The sequence below is a fragment of the Esox lucius genome, chromosome 20, assembly GCF_011004845.1.
Source record: "Esox lucius isolate fEsoLuc1 chromosome 20, fEsoLuc1.pri, whole genome shotgun sequence".
Taxonomy (NCBI): domain Eukaryota; kingdom Metazoa; phylum Chordata; class Actinopteri; order Esociformes; family Esocidae; genus Esox; species Esox lucius.
Window position 1 is genome coordinate 13,883,184 of NC_047588.1, and position 22,890 is coordinate 13,906,073.

Genomic DNA, 22,890 nt, shown 5'->3' on the forward strand with positions numbered 1-22,890 from the left:
TCAGTGGATGCTCTTATCAAGATCAACTTATGTAGTGATTTCATACCTTTTCTTACCTATGCATATCTTTAAAACATTTGTTACATGGAAGACAAATAGATGAAGTTAAGCAATTTGAAGCTTGGAATGATTGGGTGGACATCATGCTACTTGTAAAACAACCTGATGGATGCACAGTTCTCCTTGCCTGTATTCAATGTACATTTCAATTGATCAAATTGTTGACATATTCAATTAACAGGAGCATGCCTAGAGACAGAAACCCAAGGACTGGAACTGATAAACACTGCTACACTGCACTAGCCTTTTTCCAATTACAGACATGTTATTCATTAGCAATACCAATTGGAATGTGTAATGTCTCCCTGCAGGTTTCAATACTAGACCCCTGCCCCCTTGTGATTGTCCTTGTTGGCTCATCTGACCTCTCTCTGCCAGTGTTCTGTGCCAGCCTGTCATGGCTGCCAGGGATTGTGCCAGGCTATCAACTACCCAGCTGGAAGGGCACTCTCCTACCCCCCCCACACCCTCTCTCTACAATCTAACACTGTCACGCAGGCTATAAATAGTGCCCAGGTGTTTTTCCTCACCAGGAGGGTCTGTTGTGTACATTGTTAATTTGTGTATGCAGTGGGGGGATTTCTCAGACCCAGATTAAAATAAAATTACTTCAGTTACTTTCAATGACATGTCAATGTCATTTATTTAATATACACATTTTGACATTATAATGCCTTTGGAAATACCCTTGGAAAGTATTTCTAAATACTCAAATACACTCATGAATTTTCCCCAGGTTTTTTTTATAGGTAGCAGAAAAAATGCTATCGTTAACAAATTAGAGTTTTTCCCAACTGCTAAATTTATGTCAGACAGAAAACACCTTATGAGTTTAACCATTTATTAGCTGTACTTATGTACAGCCCTTTACATGCATGTCTTGGCATTCAATTCTGCTCCTTTAGGGTACCTCATTGCCATCACATGATTGTGGATACGATATTACAACAGTAACACACATTTGTTATTATTTATGCAATTCCCATGGCAATGCAACAGTGAGGTCTGCAATCCCCCCCCCCCCCCCCCCCCCCCCCACAAGTAACACCGTATCTAACAGGTGAAGGCATGGGTGGTTGGTGGGTGTGCACCCGCATGCTAGTACAAGCTCAACGACCGACTGAGTGAGTACCTGATGGTTAGTGAGTACCCTGAGTGAGTACCCTGACAGGTTGCAATTTAATGTAATAAGAGTGATCCTGCATCAACTGATGCGTGGCTGACCAATTACCACTCGGGTCTCCTGGCTGAACTGGCTATGCTAATTAAAACCCAGTCATCACACAGTAAATGAAACATCATACTCAATACCACATTATTTGTCATATCAATTTTGATGTCACACAAAAGCATGAAATACAATGACTATATTCAATTCCCATTGCACAATGCTGAGAGGAATTTAAAACACTTATACAAAGGTATGAATGAATTACAGTGCTGTAGAATTTCCTCATACATTTTGTCAAGAGCATTTGCAGAAGTGAATAAAAAAAATTGCATTGTAATTCACCAACACCTTTGGTGAATTACAGAAATGTAGCCCAAGAAAACAAGAAAGTTTGCATTTTTACACCGGTATACTGTAGGGTTACCATCAACAAAAACACTACTCTGCCTCAGCATCCTATCTCTGTCCTTGGTCAGAGATTTTCCCCTACATCTCATTTCTATTTTTTTTTTTACTATTTTCTTGAATTATTCTTCTCTTTTCAACAACCATATTCACAACAACCATATTCACATTGACTAGTTATTGGGCCTCAGAAATCATGCATGCTCAACCACCATGAACTGGTGTCTCTAAAGTCTACAAATACAGTGAGGGAAAAAAGTATTTGATCCCCTGCTGATTTTATAAGTTTGCCCATTGAAGAAGAAATGATCAGTCTATAATTTTAATGGTAGGTTTATTTGAAAAGTGAGAGACAGAATAACAACAAAAAAATCCAAAAAAACGCATATCATTTTATTTTTTTATTAATTTGCATTTTAATGAGTGAAATAAGTATTCGACCCCTCTGCAAAACATGACTTAGTACTTGGTGGCAAAACTCTTGTTGGCAATCACAGAGGTCAGACGTTTCTTGTAGTTGGCCACCAGGTTTGCACACATCTCAGGAGGGATTTTGTCCCACTCCTCTTTGCAGATCTTCTCCAAGTCATTAAGGTTTCGAGGTTGACTTTTGGCAACTCGAACCTTCAGCTCCCTCCACAGTTTTTTTATGGGATTAAGGTCTGGAGACTGACTAGGCCACTCCGGGACCTTAATGTGCTTCTTCTTGAGCCACTCCTTTGTTGCCTTGGCCGTGTATTTTGGGTCATTGTCATGCTGGAATACCCATCCACGACCCATTTTCAATGCCCTGGCTGAGGGAAGGAGGTTCTCACCCAAGATTTGACGGTACATGGCCCTGTCCATCGTCCCTTTGATTAGATGAAGTTGTCCTGTCCCTTTAGTAGAAAAACAGTCCAAAAGCATGGGGATGGTGTTCTTGGGGTCATTGGCAGCATTCTCCTCCAAACATTGCGAGTTGAGTTGATCCCAAAGAGATCGATTTTGGTCTCTTTGGGGCGCTGCAGGATTTCAGTCCTTCACGGCGTAGTGTGTTACCAATCTTTTCTTAGTGACCATGGTCGCAGCTGCCTTGAGATCATTGACAAGATCCTCCTGTGTAGTTCTGGGCAGATTCCTCACCGTTCTCATGATCATTGCAATTCCACGAGGTGAGATCTTGCATGGAGCCCCAGGCCGAGGGAGATTGACAGTTCTTTTGTGTTCCTTCCATTTGCGAATAATCGCACCAACTGTTGTCCCCTTCTCACCAAGCTGCTTGGCGTTGGTCTTGTAGCCAATTAAAGCCTTGTGTAGGTCTACAATCTTGTCCCTGACATCCTTGGACAGCTCTTTGGTCTTGGGCATGGTGGATAGTTTGGGATCTGATTGATTGATTGCTTCTGTGGACAGGTGTCTTTTATACAAATAACAAACTGAGATTAAGAGCACTCCCTTTAAGAGTGTGCTCCTAATCTCAGCTTGTTACCTGTATAAAAGACACCTGGGAGCCAGAAATCTTTCTGATTGAGAGGGGGTCAAATACTTATTTCACTCATTAAACTCATGCAAATCAATTTATAAAATATTTTACATGCGTTTTTCTGGATTTTGTTGTTGTTATGCTGTCACTCACTGTTCAAATAAATCTACCATTAAAATTATAGACTGATCATTTCTTTGTCAGTGGGCAAACATACAAAATCAGCAGGGGATCAAATAATGTTGTCCCTTACTGTAAATGGTATGGCTACCATATTGAAGCATTGAAGCAACTGCCATGTGATTGGTTGATTAGATAATTGCATTAATGAGAAATTGAACAGGTGTTCCTAATAATCCTTTAGGTGAGTGTATATTTAGATACATTTTATAGGAAAATTAACATTCTAGTCTGAATTTCAGGTTTCTTGCTTGGACATTACCTGGACATCCTGGTTGTACTAATGCTCTGATTCAGAATAGAGAAAACAGGGTAGTTTGCACAGTAGTAATTTTTTCCAGTAAGTTTTCTATTTTAATTATGCTTGTTAATGTTTACACCTTGATGACTGTGTGTTGAGAGTGTTAGAATTGCATATGTTGAATGACTTTGGTTTATTGAATGGTGTATTCAACATGCCAAAATGTGATAGCTGTGCTTTGTAAATCGAGTTGTATAGGGTTTTGTAAACATTTTTGAATGAAACTTTAAATATGTGAAGCAACAGGTGAATATACAGGTAACTTTGCAAAATGTTTTATATTTTTTCATTCAGTATCAAAAACGAATCAGAGTTTAACCTGGTCTATATGTATACATCATCTTGGCTGCTCTGTGAATGTTTTCAGTTCCTATTAGTAGTTAAAGTTACACTTGGAAATAACTAGTACTAGGCCTTAGTGCACAACAACTATTAAAGTGGATGCCCTTCCAATATATACCCAAGAACCTCAAGAAAATAAAGTAAATCCCAACCCAATCATAACATCTTGAGATTTGCAGACCTCACTGTTGCATCTCAGGTTGCTGTGCATCCTTCAACAATAAGAACAACACAGAAAATACTCAAAATACCATTTATGGGAGGGTTGTTTGGAAGAAGCATCTGCTGCTCAAAAGACTCTGCTGCTTACCACAAAAAGAACCTTGTCCCAACAGTCAAGTGAACCATGAATACTGAGGTATACCCGGAGATTCTTAAACAGAATGTCAGGCCATCAATGAAGGAGCTAAAGCTGAGCCAAAAATGAGTTTTCCAACAAGACAATAACCCAAAGTATTCAAACTTATCTACAAATGAATGGCTCAGGAGAAAGAAGAATTGTGTTTTGGATTGGCCAAGTGAAAGTCCTGACATTAATCCAATTGAGATGCTGCAGCAGGACCTGAAGAGGACAGTACATACAGACATCCCTCAAATCTCATTCAATTGGGAAAATGTCCCTCAAAACAGAAGTCTGAGACTTATTAGTAGACATTGGAGGTGTTCACTTCAAGTTATCACTGCTAATGGACGTGCCATAAGCCATTGAATAAAGGGCTTCACATATTTGCAACATATTGCAATGTTGCCATTTATTTACATTTTACTTTTGTTAAATAAACTATGAAAATACATCATATGACATTGTTTGTGTCCTTTACTTGGAATCTCTATTTCAAATTGGAGTTGAGATTTTAGGATTTTATGAGTTTATTTTAATATTTCATACAAAAATAATGATCATCTCTTTAGAGTTCACAAACTTTTAATCATCACTGTACAAATACAGTACCAGTCAAAGTTTAAACACACCTACTCATTGAAGTATAGTTCTTTATTTTTACAAATTTTCTCATTGTAGAATAATAGTGAAGACATCAACACTTCAAAATAACACATGAAATCATGTAGCAACCCAAAACGTTCAAAATACATTATCATATTATACACAAAATTCATATTGTAGGTTCTTCAAAATAGCCCCACTTTGCCTTGATGACAGCTTTGCACACTTACTTGCAATCTCTCAACCAGCTTAATGTGGTAGTCACCTGGAATGCATTTCAATTACAAGGTGTGCCTTATTAAATTTCATTTGTTTACTTTAAGATTTTGCCCTGTTAAATGCATTAGGGTGGGTATACAGAAGACCACCATGATGTCTGTACTGTAGTAGTCCATATTAAGAAGACCATCATGTCTAAACTGTAGTAGTCCATATTAAGAAGACCATCATGATGTCTGTACTCTAGTAGTCCATATTAAGAAGACCATCATGATGTCTGTACTCTAGTAGTCCATATTAAGAAGACCATCATGATGTCTGTACTGTAGTAGTCCATATTAAGAAGACCATCATGATGTCTGTACTGTAGTAGTCCATATTAAGAAGACCATTATGATGCCTGTACTGTAGTAGCCCATATTAAGAAGACCATCATGATGTCTGTACTGTAGTAGTCCAAATTATGGCAAGATCATCTCAAACAAAGCAAACAGAAACAACAGTCCATCATAACTTTAAGACATGAAGGTCAGTCAATGCGGAAAATTTCAAGAGCTTTGAAAGTTTCTTCAAGTGCAGTTGCAAAAACCATCAACCATCTATGATAAAACTGGCTATCATGAGGACCACCACAGGAAAGGAAGACCCAGAGTTACCTCTGCTGCGGAGGATAAGTTCATTAGAGTTACCAGTCTCAAAAATCGGCACTGAATGACATCAATCAGAAGATAATAGCTTTGCCATCACACATGAGAAATTAACATTAGACCGGTGGAAATCTGTTCTTTGGTCTGAGCCCAAATATGACATTTTTGGTTTAAACCACTGTGTCTTTGTGTGATGTAGAGTGGCTGAACGGATGATCTCGGCATGTGTGGTTCCCACCATGAAGCATGGAGGAGGAGGTGTGATGGAGTGGGGGTGCTTTAATGGTGCCACTGTCAGTGATTAATTTAGAATTCAAGGCGCACTCAACAAGCATGGCTACCACAGCATTCTGCAGCAATACGCCATCCCATCTGGTTTGCGCTTAGTGGGACTATCATTTGTTTTTCAACAGGATAATCACCCAAAACACAGCTCCAGGCTGTATAAGGGCTATTTGACCAAGAAGGAGAGTGATGGTGCTGCATCAGATGACCTGGCCTCCACAATCACCAGACCTCAACCCAGTTGTGATGTTTTCGGATGAGTTGGAATGCAGACAGAAGGAAATACATCCATCAAGTGCTCAGCAAATGTGGGAACTCCTTCAAGACTGTTCGAAAAGCATTCCAGGTGACTACCTCATGGCGCTGGTTGAGAGAATGCCAAGAGTGTGCAAAGCTGTCATCAAGGCAAAGGGTGGCTACATTGAAGATTCTAAAATATAAATGTGTTTTGATTGGTTTAACATTTTTTGGTTAGTACATGATTCAATCTGTTATTTCATAGTTTTGTTGTCATCAAAATTACAATGTGTAAAATAGTAAAACTGAAGAAATACCCTTGAATGAGTATGTGTGCCCTTAAGCAAGAAATCTAACCCTTATTGAGTCTTTCATTGCCAAATTGCTTGAACATAAAGGCAGACGAAATTAGAAATAAACTATTTTTTACTGGACTAATAAAGAATGGCTGTTGTATAACAGATTTATTTTACTGAGGAACTCAACAACATATTCCTTCCTAGTATATAGTGCACTAAGCAGATAATATGAGCATTATCAAATGCACACTGGAGCTATGGTGTAAACCTAATTATACAGGCACGGAAAAAGCCCCTGGCAGCCCTGCCAGATGTCTTTAAGATAAGGTTCACTGTAGTAGAGGAGCCACTGGCAGCCCTGGTAGATGTCTTTAAGATAAGGTTCACTGTAGTAGAAGAGCCACTGGCAGCCCTGGTAGATGTCTTTAAGATAAGGTTCACTGTAGTACAGGTGCTACTGTCAGCCCTGGTAGATGTATTTAAGATAAGGTTCACTGTAGTACAGGAGAGGCCAGTGCTGTGCCTTCACTAGGTTTGCCCAGAGTGTCCACAGTAGACTACGTGTTGAGTGTTGAGGGTGACACACGGATTGGTTCACAGAAATGACAAACATGACGCAAACCTACATCCGTGTACAGATGCACATGCGAGTCACATGTTCACTGAGAGCTGTGTACCGGGATAGTATGACTGACACTCAATTATCTTTTGGGAACTCCTGCAGAGCTGTGGGCAACCACCTGTTCTCTGGTGTTGGCTTGGCCACTCAGACCTTCAGGCACAATCTCTCTCAGCTTTGCTTGCTCTGACATTGAACCTCTATGTTTAGAGTATCCTTCAATCATGTCCTGATTTTGCCATTGTGTTTACTGTATATAAAGCTCTGTTTACAAGGCTGACATATTGGTCTTTTGAATTTTCTGTACATTGCAAGGAAGTCCATGGTCATTTAACTTTAGTATTGACCCTTTTTGTATGTTAAGCAATTGTTTTACGTGGCACATATCAGAAATAAATTCTCTGGTATCATTTTGAAAAAAAGTCTATAGTATTTAGCTGTCATTCATAGGCATTCTGAATTTCATCCGTACTGTTTGGATATTGGCTTTCTGAATGTTACAACGGCGTGTAAAGGTTATTTGTGAGTACTGCATAGCTATCCACTGTTCTGTACTCAGATTGAGCCAAGAGCTCTATAAATATAACAAATACAGGTGCATTGATTCTGGTACCAAATTCTACTATATATTTTCCCTGAAGCCTGTGTTTCATTAAGTAATGGATTGATGGCCCAAACAGGGCGTCATCGCCAATCCATGGTGTATATACCAACAGTTCTACAATGGATCAGAGTAATCACATTGTAATCTAGTAGTTTTGTCTGAAAATTCTGGTTCCTTGAATTCTACCTTGATTATCCTGCACTGTCCATTATCGACAGATTGCAACTTAATTCATGCGGAATACAAAGCACTTTTACCCCACCCTGAACTATGTATTCCAAGAGCTCTACCTGCCTCTGGTTTTAATAAGGACATGTGAGCCTAATGCATGTGTGTGTAATGTGTCTGTGTACTGTATGTTTAAATGACCTTGTCTCTGTGTGCAGGTACATCCTTTGTTGATGCGCGAGCGGCGCTCCGAGTCGCACAGGAACAAGCTGCTGCGAAGGACAGTAAGCGTTCCTGTTGAGGGGAGGCACCATCCAGAGATGGGTGAGTCGGCTCTTTTGGATTTCGAAAGGTTCTGAACGTACACTAAATACCAGAAAACAAATGGTCTGAGAATATCTGTCCAGAAAGCACAAATAAAATGCAGCACATTCCACATTTTGTTAATTCATTCCAAATCATGGCATCATTGACTTGCATTTTACATAATAATTTGACAAAAGCTCTGATCCTGAGTTCTTTACAGTGAGTTCATCCATTTTAAGAGAGCAAGCTGGGCTAACTACAAGACCAGTAATATTCTTTACATTTTACTAAATGAGTAAGGTATCCAGGCCAAGTTCTTTGGAGAAAGAGCAGGACTCTGCTGTCCTAGCTGCAAATGGTAGTTGGTTCCATCATCGGGCTGCCAGGACAGAGAAGAGTTTTCTGGGTTTAAGCAGGAGCTATCCTCAAATAGGACTGAGATGTCCAAGAGACCAGAGGTGACTTAATAAGTGGCCTGAAACAAATAATATGCAGAGCTCCCTGCATGCACCATCCAGCCCCTCAAATAAACCATACTGCTGCAGCCCGTCTGGTATACAACCTGTCCAAGTTCTGGCATGCCACCCCACTCCTCCGCACACTCGACTGGCTTTGCATCATCTACCAGACCGTAATGCCGTCATAAGGAGCAGCAAGGGAAACTGTCCCTACTTTTTAATTTCCTTTTAACTCTAAAATTCAGGTCTAGTCAATAATTTATATATATATATATATACCCATGTATACACTCCATGTTATATTTGTATAAATCTATTTCCCTGAACCTCCTCTGAAATCAGATTCTCAGATTGATTGTGTGGGCGTTAGGATAACAATTTGAAGATTTGAAGACCTGATAGTGTGGAAGCATCATCCCATAAATGTGAAACAAAATACAAAATTAATAAATATCCTCAAATCTGAAGTCCTAAAAGTCAAATTAATGTTAAGTATGTTGCTCAGAGCCAAAACATTCACTGTCATCAGGTCTATAATATAATGGCAATTTTGTACTGTCTCTTAATATGACAACATTTTAAAGTTATAGATGAGGAAGGGGAAATCTTAAATTTTTTTGTTTTATCATTTATTAAGTACTATAATCTCCATAATTTTAAAACCGTATCAACCTTAATGATGTAGTACATCATAAATTATATTAAATATGTTTAATACTTATACTATGTTTATGCCTCCAACTTCTCCTCAAAACAGCACCTAAGAAATTCATGACAGTTTTCTTTTACTACAACTTTCTTGCAGGAGTAATAATGATTGAATTATGTTTTTAGGCATGTCTTGATGCAGTAAATAATGTAATAATAATCAAACATGTTGATTATTTAGGTGGATACAAATGCTGTGTGACACATGCTACCCAGCAGAACTTCCATTAAGAACTACCTGCAGTCAGAGCTTTCCAGAGAGCCTATTGATTTGCTGATTAACAGAAACCTGCCACGTTGCCTTCAGAAATCCCCATTTATTGAGTCAGTAGCTGTGTTCAAGAGATTAAAATACACAATGTATAATGAGTAAATTGGCACTGGATGATCTACTAATAAAAATGTTGTTATTAATGGGGCCAGGTCTATTGTAGGTCAATTTGACAGCAGACACCCACAGTTATGTTGATGCTCTTGATAATGGCTTGTGACACAGTGACCCATTTCAGAAGGACTCTGACCTGAGAAGTCTTATTGATCAGCATATTGAACTCTGACCTGAGAAGTCTTATTGATCAGCATATTGAACTCTGACCTGAGAAGTCTTATTGATCAGCATATTGAACTCTGACCTGAGAAGTCTTATTGATCAGCATATTGTAGCAACATTTCCAAAGTGAGAGTAGATCGGATTCAAGTGATTTGACATACAAGTAATTTGGATGGATGATTTATCTATGTGTAAATTTATCAGATGTTCACCAGACTTATAGGTGTTTCCATACCCCCTACCTTGAATGAAATAATGGGTGCCATAAACGTCACTATCATCTGAGACTAAACTGCTCTTGGGTACAACGGGATAAAAACAGCTTGGAAAAATTGTGTTTAAGGATTGTACCTTAGTTTCCAAATGTTAGTGCTTTTTGGATGTAGATTATACTTAATATTTGGATGTGGTCCAATTTATACAACTCAGATTTGTTATGTAAATATCAACATTGTCATTACATCTGTGCTCCCATTTGCCTGTTTCTGGTTTCTGTTTATCCTTTTGCAACACAACCTTGCACACTATGACAATTTAAAATGTTTTATCATTTTATACAATTTATTATATAAAATGTAAGTTCAAACTGCTGTTCAAAGCAGTTGTTATTAATAGTTAACATTAGGCCTTATGAAAACAGTATGAACAGTCATCTGTAACACCCATTATAACTAGTTTTTAAACAACTTATGCAATTGCTCCTAACTATTTAAAATATTTATGTCGTCTTATTACAAACTGCATACTAAGTTATATAATTGTTATAAAGATGTCATGAAGCAGGGGGTCTTCTACTCACTCAAATGCTTTATTCCAGGGTGACATGTAAGGCATACATGTCATAAAATAATATTTCATTTGTATCTGCTGCCAAACAAGCTCCATCTGGGAATGTCTCCAATGTGTTTATTTACTGTATGATATCTACAAACATGATTTAATGTTGAGGAGAGGATAAAAATGCACGCCTCTCCTATTATTTTGTTGAATGAAGACACTTAAAAATCCCAGTTCGGTCCTGATGTAATGACATTTGACTCTGCATCTAAACATATGATGCTTTAATGGGCTATATAGATTTGGTTCATTGCAACACAAAATCAAGCAGATGCAATCAGTTTACTCCACCATCCACTTCCTTGTATTGCACCTTGAATGCTCAAAATGGTTTACTGAGAAGCTATCAACATGCAATTAAGGCATTAATCTTGGTAGATAATTACAGTGTGCTGTACATGTTTTATGCAAATATGTACTGTTATTAGAGTTTGTTGATTTTGACTGAGAAAGATGATGGGTGATAACTGGCAGGCATCAAGAGGAGAACAACCTCGACTCTTAGAACTTAGAACTGAAAATTCAAAACTTGTGCCTGCAGATGAACAGACTCTTTGCGCTATGCAACACATTCCAACGTGCTTAATCAGTGACACGACGGTGATCGAGTGGGGACCCAAATGCGGACACAGAGGCAGAGGAGGGCGGTCCAAAGTGTTTATTGAACAAACAGGGAGTGGGCAGGCTCGTAGTGGTGGAACAGACAGGGGTCGTTATTGGAAGATCAGATGGTCGAAGGTACAGGAGAGGGCAGGCAGGCTCGTAATCCGAAAAACAGGCAAGGGTCGTAATCCGGGGAATGGAAGGACGGGTAGAATGGAAGAAGCACACATAGACCGCTGGAAACGACTGTACGAGACAAGACGATCTGGCAACTGCCGAACAGAGAACAGGGTTTAAATACACAGGGCCAATAGGGAACCGGGAACACCTGGTGAGGGGTGGGGACAAGACAACAGGTGAAACACATCAGGGTGTGACAATCAGCTCTAATATAGATGGCTTTAAGCCCATGTTGTGGTCCGTGGTTCGGAAATTCACTATCCACATGGACACATTCAGGCAAGCATATCGTACCTCTTTAGTAATGGTTAGAATAGGGAGACAGATTTGGGGGCTATGGTAGGAACATTGGAGTATAGGGATTCTGAGGGATCCATAACAGTTGCTTCATTGTGGTGAAGGGATTCATAATTGAATAGCTTTATAATGGATATAATGGATACTATGACCACTACAGAGAAAAGTGGTGATATGGTCTACTGCTACAGAATGTTTTATCAGTACTGAGTAGTGGTAGTGGGGTGTACTGCTACAGAATGTTTTGACCAGTATACAGTGAAGTGGTAGTATGGTCTACTGCTACATAATGTTTTGACCAGTACAGAGTAAAGCGGTAGCATGGTCTACTACAGTATATTTTGACCAGTATAGAGTAAAGTGGTAGTATGTCCTACTACAGAATGTTTTGACCAGTACAGAGTAAAGTAGTAGTATGGTCTACTGCTACAGAAGGTTTTGACCAGTATAGAGTAAATTGGTAGTATGGTCTAGTACAGAATGTTTTGACCAGTACAGATTAAAGTGGTAGTATGGACTACTACAGAATGTTTTGACCAGTACAGAGTAAAGTAGTAGTATGGTCTACTGCTACAGAAGGTTTTGACCAGTATAGAGTAAATTGGTAGTATGGTCTAGTACAGAATGTTTTGACCAGTACAGATTAAAGTGGTAGTATGGACTACTACAGAATGTTTTGACCAGTACAGAGTAAAGTAGTAGTATGGTCTACTGGTACAGAAGGTTTTGACCAGTATAGAGTAAATTGGTAGTATGGTCTAGTACAGAATGTTTTGACCAGTACAGATTAAAGTGGTAGTATGGACTACTACAGAATGTTTTGACCAGTACAGAGTAAAGTGGTAGTATAGTCTACTACAGAGTATTTTCACCCGTTCAGAGTAAATTGTTTGTATGGTCTACTACAGAATGTTTTGACCAGTACAGAGTAGGGCTGCACAATATATCGCAATGTTTTATCACTACTGAATACAGTAGTAGTATGGTCTACTACTACACAATGTTTTATCACTACTGAATACAGTAGTAGTATGGTCTACTACTACAGGCTGAGTGTTTACTTGTCATTTTCAACAGTTTAATGTGCAGGACTGACCTACTATAGTAAAATGAATGTTTACCGTATATGATGTTATCCAAGTGAAACTCAAATATGAACAATAAATCTAGGTCATCAATGGAATTAGATTATGTGATATATTAAAATAAACTATTTTTCAGAGAATTATTAATTTCAACCATGCTCAAATAAGGTTTTATATTGGCGGTGACGTGCACACTATCTGCGTTCATATTTGCTCTGTTGACAGAAATTATATTGATTCATTTTGGGCTAATAGAACGAAAAGATGTTGTCTTTCTCATTAACCTCATCAGAATTGGATGTGAATTGCAATAATTAAGTTGGTCTCAGTGTTTGGTGTTACTTGTTGAAATGTGTTTTTACATAAATCATGTACACATTATTGGAATAGATTAACTTGAGGCTAATTTGCAACCATAATGAAGCTCGCTAACAGCTTATCTAATAGATAGCCTTTTGCTAAATTGTATTTCAGCAATGTAAAAACAGTGTGTTGTTGTTTTTTTCCATTTCATTCTGAACTTGTGGTCACAGTCTTCTGGGACAACATTGTCATTTAATTTCACTGAGCTGATCTGCACCCCCATCTTATGCACACAGCTCTTAAGGACCCAACGGGATTAGTTTACCCTCCAATAACAGTTTAAAGAAAGTAACCACAATAAATACCTTCATGAAATATAGATTTTGCTTAAAACATCATGCACTCTTTTTGAGGTTCCAATAGAGACAGGGTAAGAGTGGAACTCTGCAGTGGTTCTTGTTTGTAGCTAGCATACTGTAGCAGACACCACTAAACTGCAAATCATATTAACAGCCTTCGTTCAGTGCAGTTATCTTTCATGTGTGTATCTTGGCCTCTGTAGAATCATAGTTTAGATTACATAAGTGAGTCTGTAACTCAGATGCATCTTTGTTCCTGGCAATTCATCTTCTCTTGACCCAAAAGTTGACTTCAATGTTACACAATATAATCCCATTAGCCAAGTTATCCTCCATTATGATATAATCTGTTTGCTGCCACATGGGAATACCAAAGGACAATTTATTAATGTTTATTTAATTGCTGCAAGTAGCATATATCAATATTTGTATTGTTAGTATTACTGAGACTATTAGCACTGTATTCAGTTAACAGTGCATGATGACAGGTAGCCTGTGGGAACTGGAGACCCAAGCTGCCACTTGTCTTTGGAGAGATTCGCTGAGTCATCGTTCTGTCTTGGTGTTGGAAGTCCGAATGAATACAAATTAAGTTCTACTGTAGCGTTGTTTAGTGATTGATGGACATGTGCAGGGGAACATTCACTGGGGAAAGCAGCAGAGGGAGAGAAAGAGAGAGAGACAGGGCCAGAGTGAGTTCATGGAGTTCTTTGTTCACTGAGCTAGAATCAATATGGTTTTCTGGCAACATTTTGCATCACCGTTTCCACAGTTTTGTGGAATGACGTATAGCTACGTCCTGTAGAGCAACTAATTCAATAATTTTTCATTTAGGATGGTAAAACCCAGCAGTGTATAGAACAGTACCGATGTATTCCCTGGGGCTGTATAGTATAGGAAAAACAAAGAACATTTGATATAAATAGTGTGTGACGCTTCCTAAATTCTTGATATCCCATTTGTTATTTCGTCCTCATCTCATCAGAGCAACTCACAGTGGGCTGAGGAAAGGCATATATAATTGAATGTGTCCTAGCATGCAAACCACCACACTACAATACCCTTTTTCAATAATATATTTTTGTTAGCATCCTAATAAAAGTTGATCCCCTTCCTTAACTAATTACTAATCAGTTTAACTAGTACTGGGTATCAGTAAGTGCATGCTTTGAAATTAAGCAAAGCATCATGCATTCACAGGAAATATAAATATATTTTTTTATGCAAATCAGCTATGTATACGTAAATATTATGTAAAACCATGTGCATGCAAAGAAGTGATGGACTCTGTGGGCTTGTGTGATATAACAAACTATTATATTCCGAGGATGAAGAACAATTACAGTAATAGCAGCAAAAGCGCAGCCCTAGGCTTGACTGACAGTGGGTCTGTCATGGACCTCTGGTGTACACTGACTTCTTTTCATCAACTGTGGGTATGTAAGTCAGCTATCATACATTGGTTGGCTGTAGTAAGAACATACAGTGGGGAGAACAAGTATTTGATACACTGACGATTTTGCAGGTTTTCCTACTTACAAAGCATGTAGAGGTCTGTCATTTTTATCATAGGTACACTTCAACTGTAAGAGACAGAAGCTAAAACATAAATTCAGAAAATCCCATTGTATGATTTTTAAATAATTAATTTGCATTTTATTGCATTGTTCTCCCCACTGTACTGCTTCTCTGAAACCAGAGTCAGGGACTGATATTTCTATGATAGATTCCTTTACCAAAGGCTGTCCTCATCTAGGCCCATTGGAAAAATGACAGCTACTTGTTTCTAGTTTGGGAACTGGGAATCTTTCATGGTCGTTGTGCTTACAAATGTTAAAAGACACACACACATACCAGAAAATTTTCACCTGTTCTTGAGCCATTCTACAACAGCATATTCTTAAAGTAAATTAATTCTTCTACAACAATTCATTTGAAAAACAAACTGAAATCCTTGAGGGGGAAACATTTTAAATAAAATACTTACAATAACCTGGTTGCATAAGTGTGCACACCCTTAAACTAATACTTTATTGAAGCACCTTTTGATTTTATTACAGCACTCAGTGTTTTTGGGTAGCAGTCTATTAACATGCCACATCTTGACGTGGCAATATTTGCCCACTCTTCTTTGCAAAAGCGCTCCAAATCTGTCAGATTGCGAGGACATCTCCTGTGCACAGCCCTCTTCAGATCACCCCACAGATGTTCAATTGGATTCAGGTCTGGGCTCTGGCTGGGCCATTCTAAAACTTTAATCTTCTTCTGGTGAAGCCATGCTTTTGTGGATTTGGATGTGTGCTTTGGGTCGTTGTTGTGCTGAAAGGTGAACTTCCTCTTCATCTTTCTAATGGACGCCTGAAGGTTATTGGACTAAGGCCCCAGTTCCAGCTGAAGAAAAACAGCCCCAAAGCATGATCAATCAATCAATCAAATGTATTTATAAAGCCCTTTTTACAACAGCAGTTGTCACAAAGTGCTTTACAGAGACACCCGGCCTTAAACCCCAAGGAGCAAACAACAGTAGTTTTTGATTTCAGTGGCTAGGAAAAACTCCCTAAGAAGGCCGAATTTTAGGAAGAAACCTAGAGAGGACCCAGGCTCAGAGAGGTGACCAGTCCTCTTCTGGCTGTGCCGGCTAAGAGTCCAATTGGAATAATAAATACATTTCTCTGGGCTAAATCCAGAGTCTATTTGATTCTAGACTAGGTCAAAAGTATGACCAGGTGGACAAGAACAGAGACAGCAATGGGCCCCCCAAACCAGGTACTCCGCAGGTGTGGACCAGGACCTCATCTCCTCCTAAAATTTTAAACTTGAGGAGACTGAGAAAAGTTAGAAAGTGCATTCCTCATATCCCCCAGCACAATAATATAGCAGCGTAACACCTTGGAACTGAGACGGGGGGGTACGGCGACACTGGGGCCCTACCCGGGGGAGGTCCCGGACAGAGCCCAACAGGCAGGAAATCAATCCACCCACATTGCCAGGCATCAACCAAAGGGACACCCACCAACCGCAACCCCCCTGAATGAGGGCCGAGTATTGCCAGCAGCGTACAGCCCAATTGCACAAGTGCGCAACAGAGAGTCAACAACAAGCCAGTGACTCTTCCCCCGAAAGGCATTGGAGGGAGGGCATCCCAGTGGCGACGAGAGCCCACCTGGGAAGACAGCAAGGGTGGACAGTATCAAGCCTTCTGGTCACCTTCACGCCCCCGGCCAGGCTACTTCTAATTATAAACCGTGCTGTAGAGATGTGTTTTTAGTAGACACTTGAAAGTTTGCACTGAGTTTGCATTTTTAACCTTAATTGGCAGTAGTGGAGCTCTATGAGAAAAGGCCCTGCCGCCAGCTATTTGTTTAGAAATTCTAGGTACAATTAAAAGACCTGCATCTTGAGATCATAGGTTACGTGTAGGTATGTATGGCTGGATTTCAGCAAGGTAAGTAGGAGCAAGTCCATGTATTGATTTATAGGTTAAGAGTAAAACCTTAAAATCAGCCCTAACCCAAACAGGCAGCCAGTTTAAGGACGCTAGGACAGGAGTAATGTGTTCAAATTTTTTTGTTCTAGTTAGGATTCTAGCAGCCGTGTGCAGCACTAATTGAAGTTTATTTATTAATTTGTCTGGATAACCAGAGAGAAGAGCATTGCAGTAATCTAGTCTAGAAGTAACAAAAGCATGGATACATTTTTCTGCATCAGTTTTTGATAGAAAGTTTCTAATTTTTACAATGTTTCGAAGATGAAAATAAGCAACTCTTGAGACATATTTTATACCATACCATACCATCTTCTTCAGCTTATCCGGGGCCGGGTCGCGGGGGCAGCAGTCTAAGCAGGGATGCCCAGACTTCCCTCTCCCCAGACACTTCCTCCAGCTCTTCCGGGGGGACACCGAGGCGTTCCCAGGCCAGCCGGGAGACATAGTCCCTCCAGCGTGTCCTAGGTCTTCCCCGGGGTCTCCTCCCGGTGGGACGGGACCGGAACACCTTCCCAGGAAGGCGTTCCGGAGGCATCCGAAAAAGATGCCCAAGCCACCTCAGCTGACCCCTCTCGATGTGGAGGAGCAGCGGCTCTACTCTGAGCTCCTCCCGGGTGACCGAGCTTCTCACCCTATCTCTAAGGGATCGCCCGGCCACCCTGCGGAGAAAGCTCATTTCGGCCGCCTGTATCCGGGATCTTGTCCTTTCGGTCATGACCCAAAGCTCATGACCATAGGTGAGAGTAGGAACGTAGATTGACTGGTAAATCGAGAGCTTCGCCTTGCGGCTCAGCTCTTTCTTCACCACGACAGACCGATACATCGACTGCATTACTGCAGAAAGCTGCACCGATCCGTCTGTCAATCTCCCGTTCCATCCTTCCCTCACTTTGTTCTTCAAAGGAGAGGTCAGGGTCAAGTGTAACGCCAAGGTTTTTTACAGTTTTTTGGGATACGACCATGCAGCCGTTGAAGTTCACTGTGAGATCTGCTAATAACACTCTTTGTTTCTTGGGTCCTAAAACAAGCATTTCTGTTTTCCTTGAGTTTAAGAGCAAGAAATTCTCTGTCATCCACTTCCTAATATCTGAAATGCATGCTTCCAAAGTAGCTAATTTAGGGGCTTCTCCATGCTTCATTGAAATATATAAATGTGTGTCACCGGGCGTAACAGTGAAAGTTTACATTGTGATTTCGGATTACATCGCCCAGAGGGAGCATATATAGTGAGAACAATAATGGGCCCAGAACCGAGCCTTGAGGATTACCAAAGCATACCTTTGACTTGCCACCATCATGCTTCACTGTGGGTATGGTGTTCTTTGGGTGATGTGCAGTGTTGTTTTTGTGCCAAACATACCTTTTGGAATTATGGCCAAAAGATTCATTTCATCAGACCATAACACATTTTCCAACATGCTTTTGGGAGACTTGATTTTTATTTTTGCAAACTTCAGCTGGGCTTGGAGTTTTTTTTTTGTAAGAAAATACTTCCGTCTTGCCACCCTACCCCATAGCCCATTCATATGAAGAATACAGAAGATTGTTATCCCATTTAGCACTCAGCCAGTACTTGCCAGAAATTCATGCAGTTTTCATAAATTTTGGAGGGATGTCCAGTTCTTGGTAATGTCTCTTTTGTGCCATCTTATCTCCACTTGATGATGACTGTCTTCACTATGTTCCATGGTATATCAAATGCTTTGGAAATTATTTTGTACCCTTCTGATATCTTTCAACAATGAGATCCCTCTGATGCTTTGGAAGGTCTCTGCGGACCATGGCTTTTGCTCTGAGATGCAACTAAGGAAATGTCAGGAAAATCCTACTAGAACAGCTGAACTTTATTAGTGATTAATCAGAGTCACTTTAAATGATGGCAGGTGTGTATTTACTTCTATTTATGTGTTTAAATGTGATTGGTTAATTCTGAACACAGCCACATCACAAGTTATAAGAGGGTGTGCACACTTATGCAACCAGGTTATTGTAAGGATTTTCCATTTTTCCCCCTCGAAGATTTCAGTTTGTTTTTCAATTGAATTGTTCACATTATAGGTCACATTAAAAGTGGAAAAAGTTCTTACATAATTTATCTTTGTTTCATTCTTTTAGATGACAAAAACCTGGCATTTTAACAGAGGTGTGTATACTTTTTATATCCACTGTATGCAGCAACAATCTTACCTTTGAGTTAATGTTTGTTACAAAGAAACAACTAACAGTTACATATTTGTCTCAAAAACATTTGACACTATTATTCGCAACTGTAGAAATTCTTATGAACCAAATCAAATCAAAGTATTTTCCCATTGTCAAGAATCTTTTTCCTCATGCCCTCAGTTCTTTAGGAGCCATTTGACTAACTCCAGATGGCTTGTTATAATGGTATAAAAAATGTTTTACTCACGAGTTACTCTCTCTAGCCACTCTCTCACAATGGCCTGATTTATAGGAGTGCTGAAGAAATGGTTGTCCTTTTGGCAGGTACTCCTATCTCTGCAGAGAAACTCTAAAGCTCTTTTGAGAGGGGCAATTGTGTTCTTGGTCACCTCCCTGACTAAAGCTTTTCTTGCCTATTTAGTTTGGTTTGACGGCCAACTTTGGGAAGAGTCTTGGCTATACCAAAATTCTTATCAAGTTCTTGAGACACCACAGGATGCATCGGATGATCAATTTGTCATTTGTCATTAGACATTTCAACATTTTCTATAAATTAGCATACATTTCTAAATACACAAGTTTGTAGATTGTTAGCTTTTTTAAATCAGTTGTAGAGAAAGTGATTGAGTCTGAATGCTTTCCTCATGCACTCTACATAGCATTATAGATCGTCAGGTAACAGGACATTTTAGTACTTAATTGGTCTGCCTCCGCCAGAATGCTAAAAATGGTTCATCGATCCAAAACATTCCTCCAGATCCACACAAAAATGTCTTACTGATTAGAGAAGGGAGCTTTTGCAATGGCCATTCCAGTGCCTTGAACAAAACCCCACTGAAGACCTGTGGGAGAGCTGAGGAGGAGTCCATAACAGAGGAATAAGGACTATGAAGGACATGGTGAGATTCTGCATGGATGAATGGTCTCAGATCCATTGCTTTGTGTTCTCCCACATCATCAGACATTAGTGGAGAAGACTCAGAGCTGCTGTCTCGGCCAGGGCAGGGTGCACCATGTACTAAATACAGGGTGCTAAAACATTTTTTTTTGAATAATTTTCAAATAATGTGATCATTAATTGGTAAAGAGTTTCTTTGGACATTTTTACCCCAATTAGAGGTTAGAGTTCTCTCCTGTTTTGAGTGTAATAAATAAACAAATAACAATTACATTTTTTCATGACCTTTTTGCTCATCTCTACCAAAGGTGCCAATAGTTGTGGTGGGCACAGAATTGCCGTTATGAAAACGAACTTGTCCTCATTTAGTGTAACTTAGTGTTAGAGCTTTCTGTCTCCTTGTGTCTCTTTGACTGTATCATTCGGTTTCCCTCCAAGTCTTTCTATCTCTGTCTTTCCCTATCTGTGTCTGTTTTTGTCGGTTTCTCATTCTCTCTCTCTGATTCTCTCTCTGCCCACTCTGTCTATCTCTAACACCTTTATCTCAAAGCCCCTATAACCTGTGCATTGTATCTGTTCTCTCTGTCCCTCGGCTCTCTGGGTCTGTTCTCACACATGCAGTACAATGCCTTTAGCGGGCTCTCCAGATGTACCAGTCTGGTTCTTAATTGAATGTTTGCACAGCCATGTGCTTGAGCTCTGGAGGCACGTGGATCTACAGAAAGAAATGCTGGTGTTGTCAGGCCAACGCTCCCATTCTGACTCTCTGTCACCTACAGGCTCCACTGCAGTATGTGCAGCTAGTAGGGACTGATTCTGACAGTGAGCTGTAGAGGAATAACGGATGGGGTAGATGGGCATCAACACCATATGGTTGTGTATACTGTTGGATGTTGTTAAGTGTGTCAAGCCTATATACATATATACGTATATATGTATACGTGTGTGTGTGTGTGTGTATGTGTGTACAGTAGGTATATGTGTTCTGGAAAACCGTCTAGTATGTAGTTACAGAAGGTGTATGAACATCCTGCAAATCTCTGTACATGTAAATGAATGTGTGGGCTTATGTGGGAATGTGTTGTGTATCCTGCACTGTAATTCTCCATGTTTATGTGTCCTGCTTGTCTGTGTGTTTGCGTGTGTGCGTTTTTTATGGAAATTCTTGATGTGCATTTGAGAAATGTCTGCTTTTCTATTACCTGGTATGTAGCTCTGGTTTTTGATTGTGACACACAAGTATGCATAATACCACAGGATCACTAGGTACTCTGACCATCTGTTCATCTGCCTAAACCAGTAAGGGTATCTGTCCTTTGTTCCTTAGGAATGTAGGAGTGGGGGATCTGGTATTTGCCTAGGGGGCATCATTAACTGGTATCGGCACATTATAGGGTTACTCGTTAATCTGCCCATCTGTATAACTCATCAGAGCATCTATTGTCTGTCCTCTTCAGAGTTGAAGAGGTTACCCTAGGTAGTAATAGAACAAAGGGAATGTGTTCCATTGAGTTAGGTCAGCTGTGCAGCAAATTACCACACCCTTTTTAACTGTAATAAATACTGACTGTTCAGGATTATTTTGTAAATAAACTGCTAATTGTGCCAAGACAATTTTGTCTCTGTACTTACTCCTTTAAGAGTTCCTGTCGATGGAATTGCCATCACAGCGTGCTGTAGACAAATACATTCCTATTTTCCATCTTGCCCGTGTCCATCATTGCCTAAATTCTGTTTACATTGAGTTTACACCTCAGCCTTGGCGCTCCTTCTAGCCAGGGGGCACTGTGCATGCTTCAAGTGTGTCCTTGTTTGATATAATCTATTTCTCCGGTATCTGCTCCATTGTGTGAGGAGGAACAGAAGGAGCACTGCCAAAGCCCTACGATTTAATTTGCTTTGCATTTCTATTTAACGATTTCAACTGGTCAAAATAACCACAAAAAAACGCATTGTTTTCAGACCTCAAATAATGCAAAGAAAACAAATTCATATTCAATTTTCAACAACAAAATACTAATATTTTAATTTAGGAAGAGTTCAGAAATAAATATTTGGTGGAATAACCCTGATTTTTAATCACAACTTTCATGCATCTTGGCATGCTCTCCACCAGTCTGTCACATTGCTGTTGGGTGACTTTATGCCACTCCTGGCACAGAAATTCAAGTAGCTTGGATTTGTTTGATGGCTTGTGACCATCCATCTTCCTCTTGATCAAATTCCAGAGGTTTTTAATGGGGTTCAGGTCTGGAGATTGGGCAGGCCATGACAGGGCCTTGATCAGCTGGTCCTCCATCCACAGCTTGATTGACTTGGCTGTGTGGCATGGAGCATTGTCCTGCTGGAAAAAACCATTGTCAGAGTTGGGGAACATTGTCAGAGCAGAAGGAAGCAGGTGTTCTTCCAAGATAACCTTGTACTTTGCTTGATTCGTGCATCCTTCACAAAGACAAATCTCCCAGATTCCAGCCTTGCTGAAACATCCCCAGACCATCACTGATCCTCCACCAAATTTCACAGTGGGTGTGAGACACTGTGGCTTGTAGGCCTCTCCAGGTCTCCGTGTAACCATTAGACGACAAGGTGTTGGGCAAAGCTGAAAATGTGACTTGTCAGAGAAGATGACCTTACTCCATTCCTCTACCGTCCAATCCTTGTGGGCTTTTTTTTCTAGCTTTGCACGTACTCAGCCCTGCCCCTAGGAGCCT

At 39.9% G+C, this 22,890-nt stretch overlaps 1 protein-coding gene across 12 annotated transcripts in view; it reads left to right on the top strand.

Annotated features, from left to right (window-relative positions):
• syngap1b (synaptic Ras GTPase activating protein 1b) overlaps nucleotides 1-22,890 on the top strand; it is a 165,695-nt gene that overhangs the window by 68,486 nt on the left and 74,319 nt on the right. For all 12 annotated transcript variants that reach the window (XM_020041421.3, XM_020041424.3, XM_020041414.3 and 9 more), the window contains exon 4: nucleotides 8,164-8,269. In XM_020041421.3, the coding sequence (XP_019896980.1) occupies nucleotides 8,164-8,269 (106 nt within the window). The remainder of the gene's footprint in view (nucleotides 1-8,163; nucleotides 8,270-22,890) is intronic.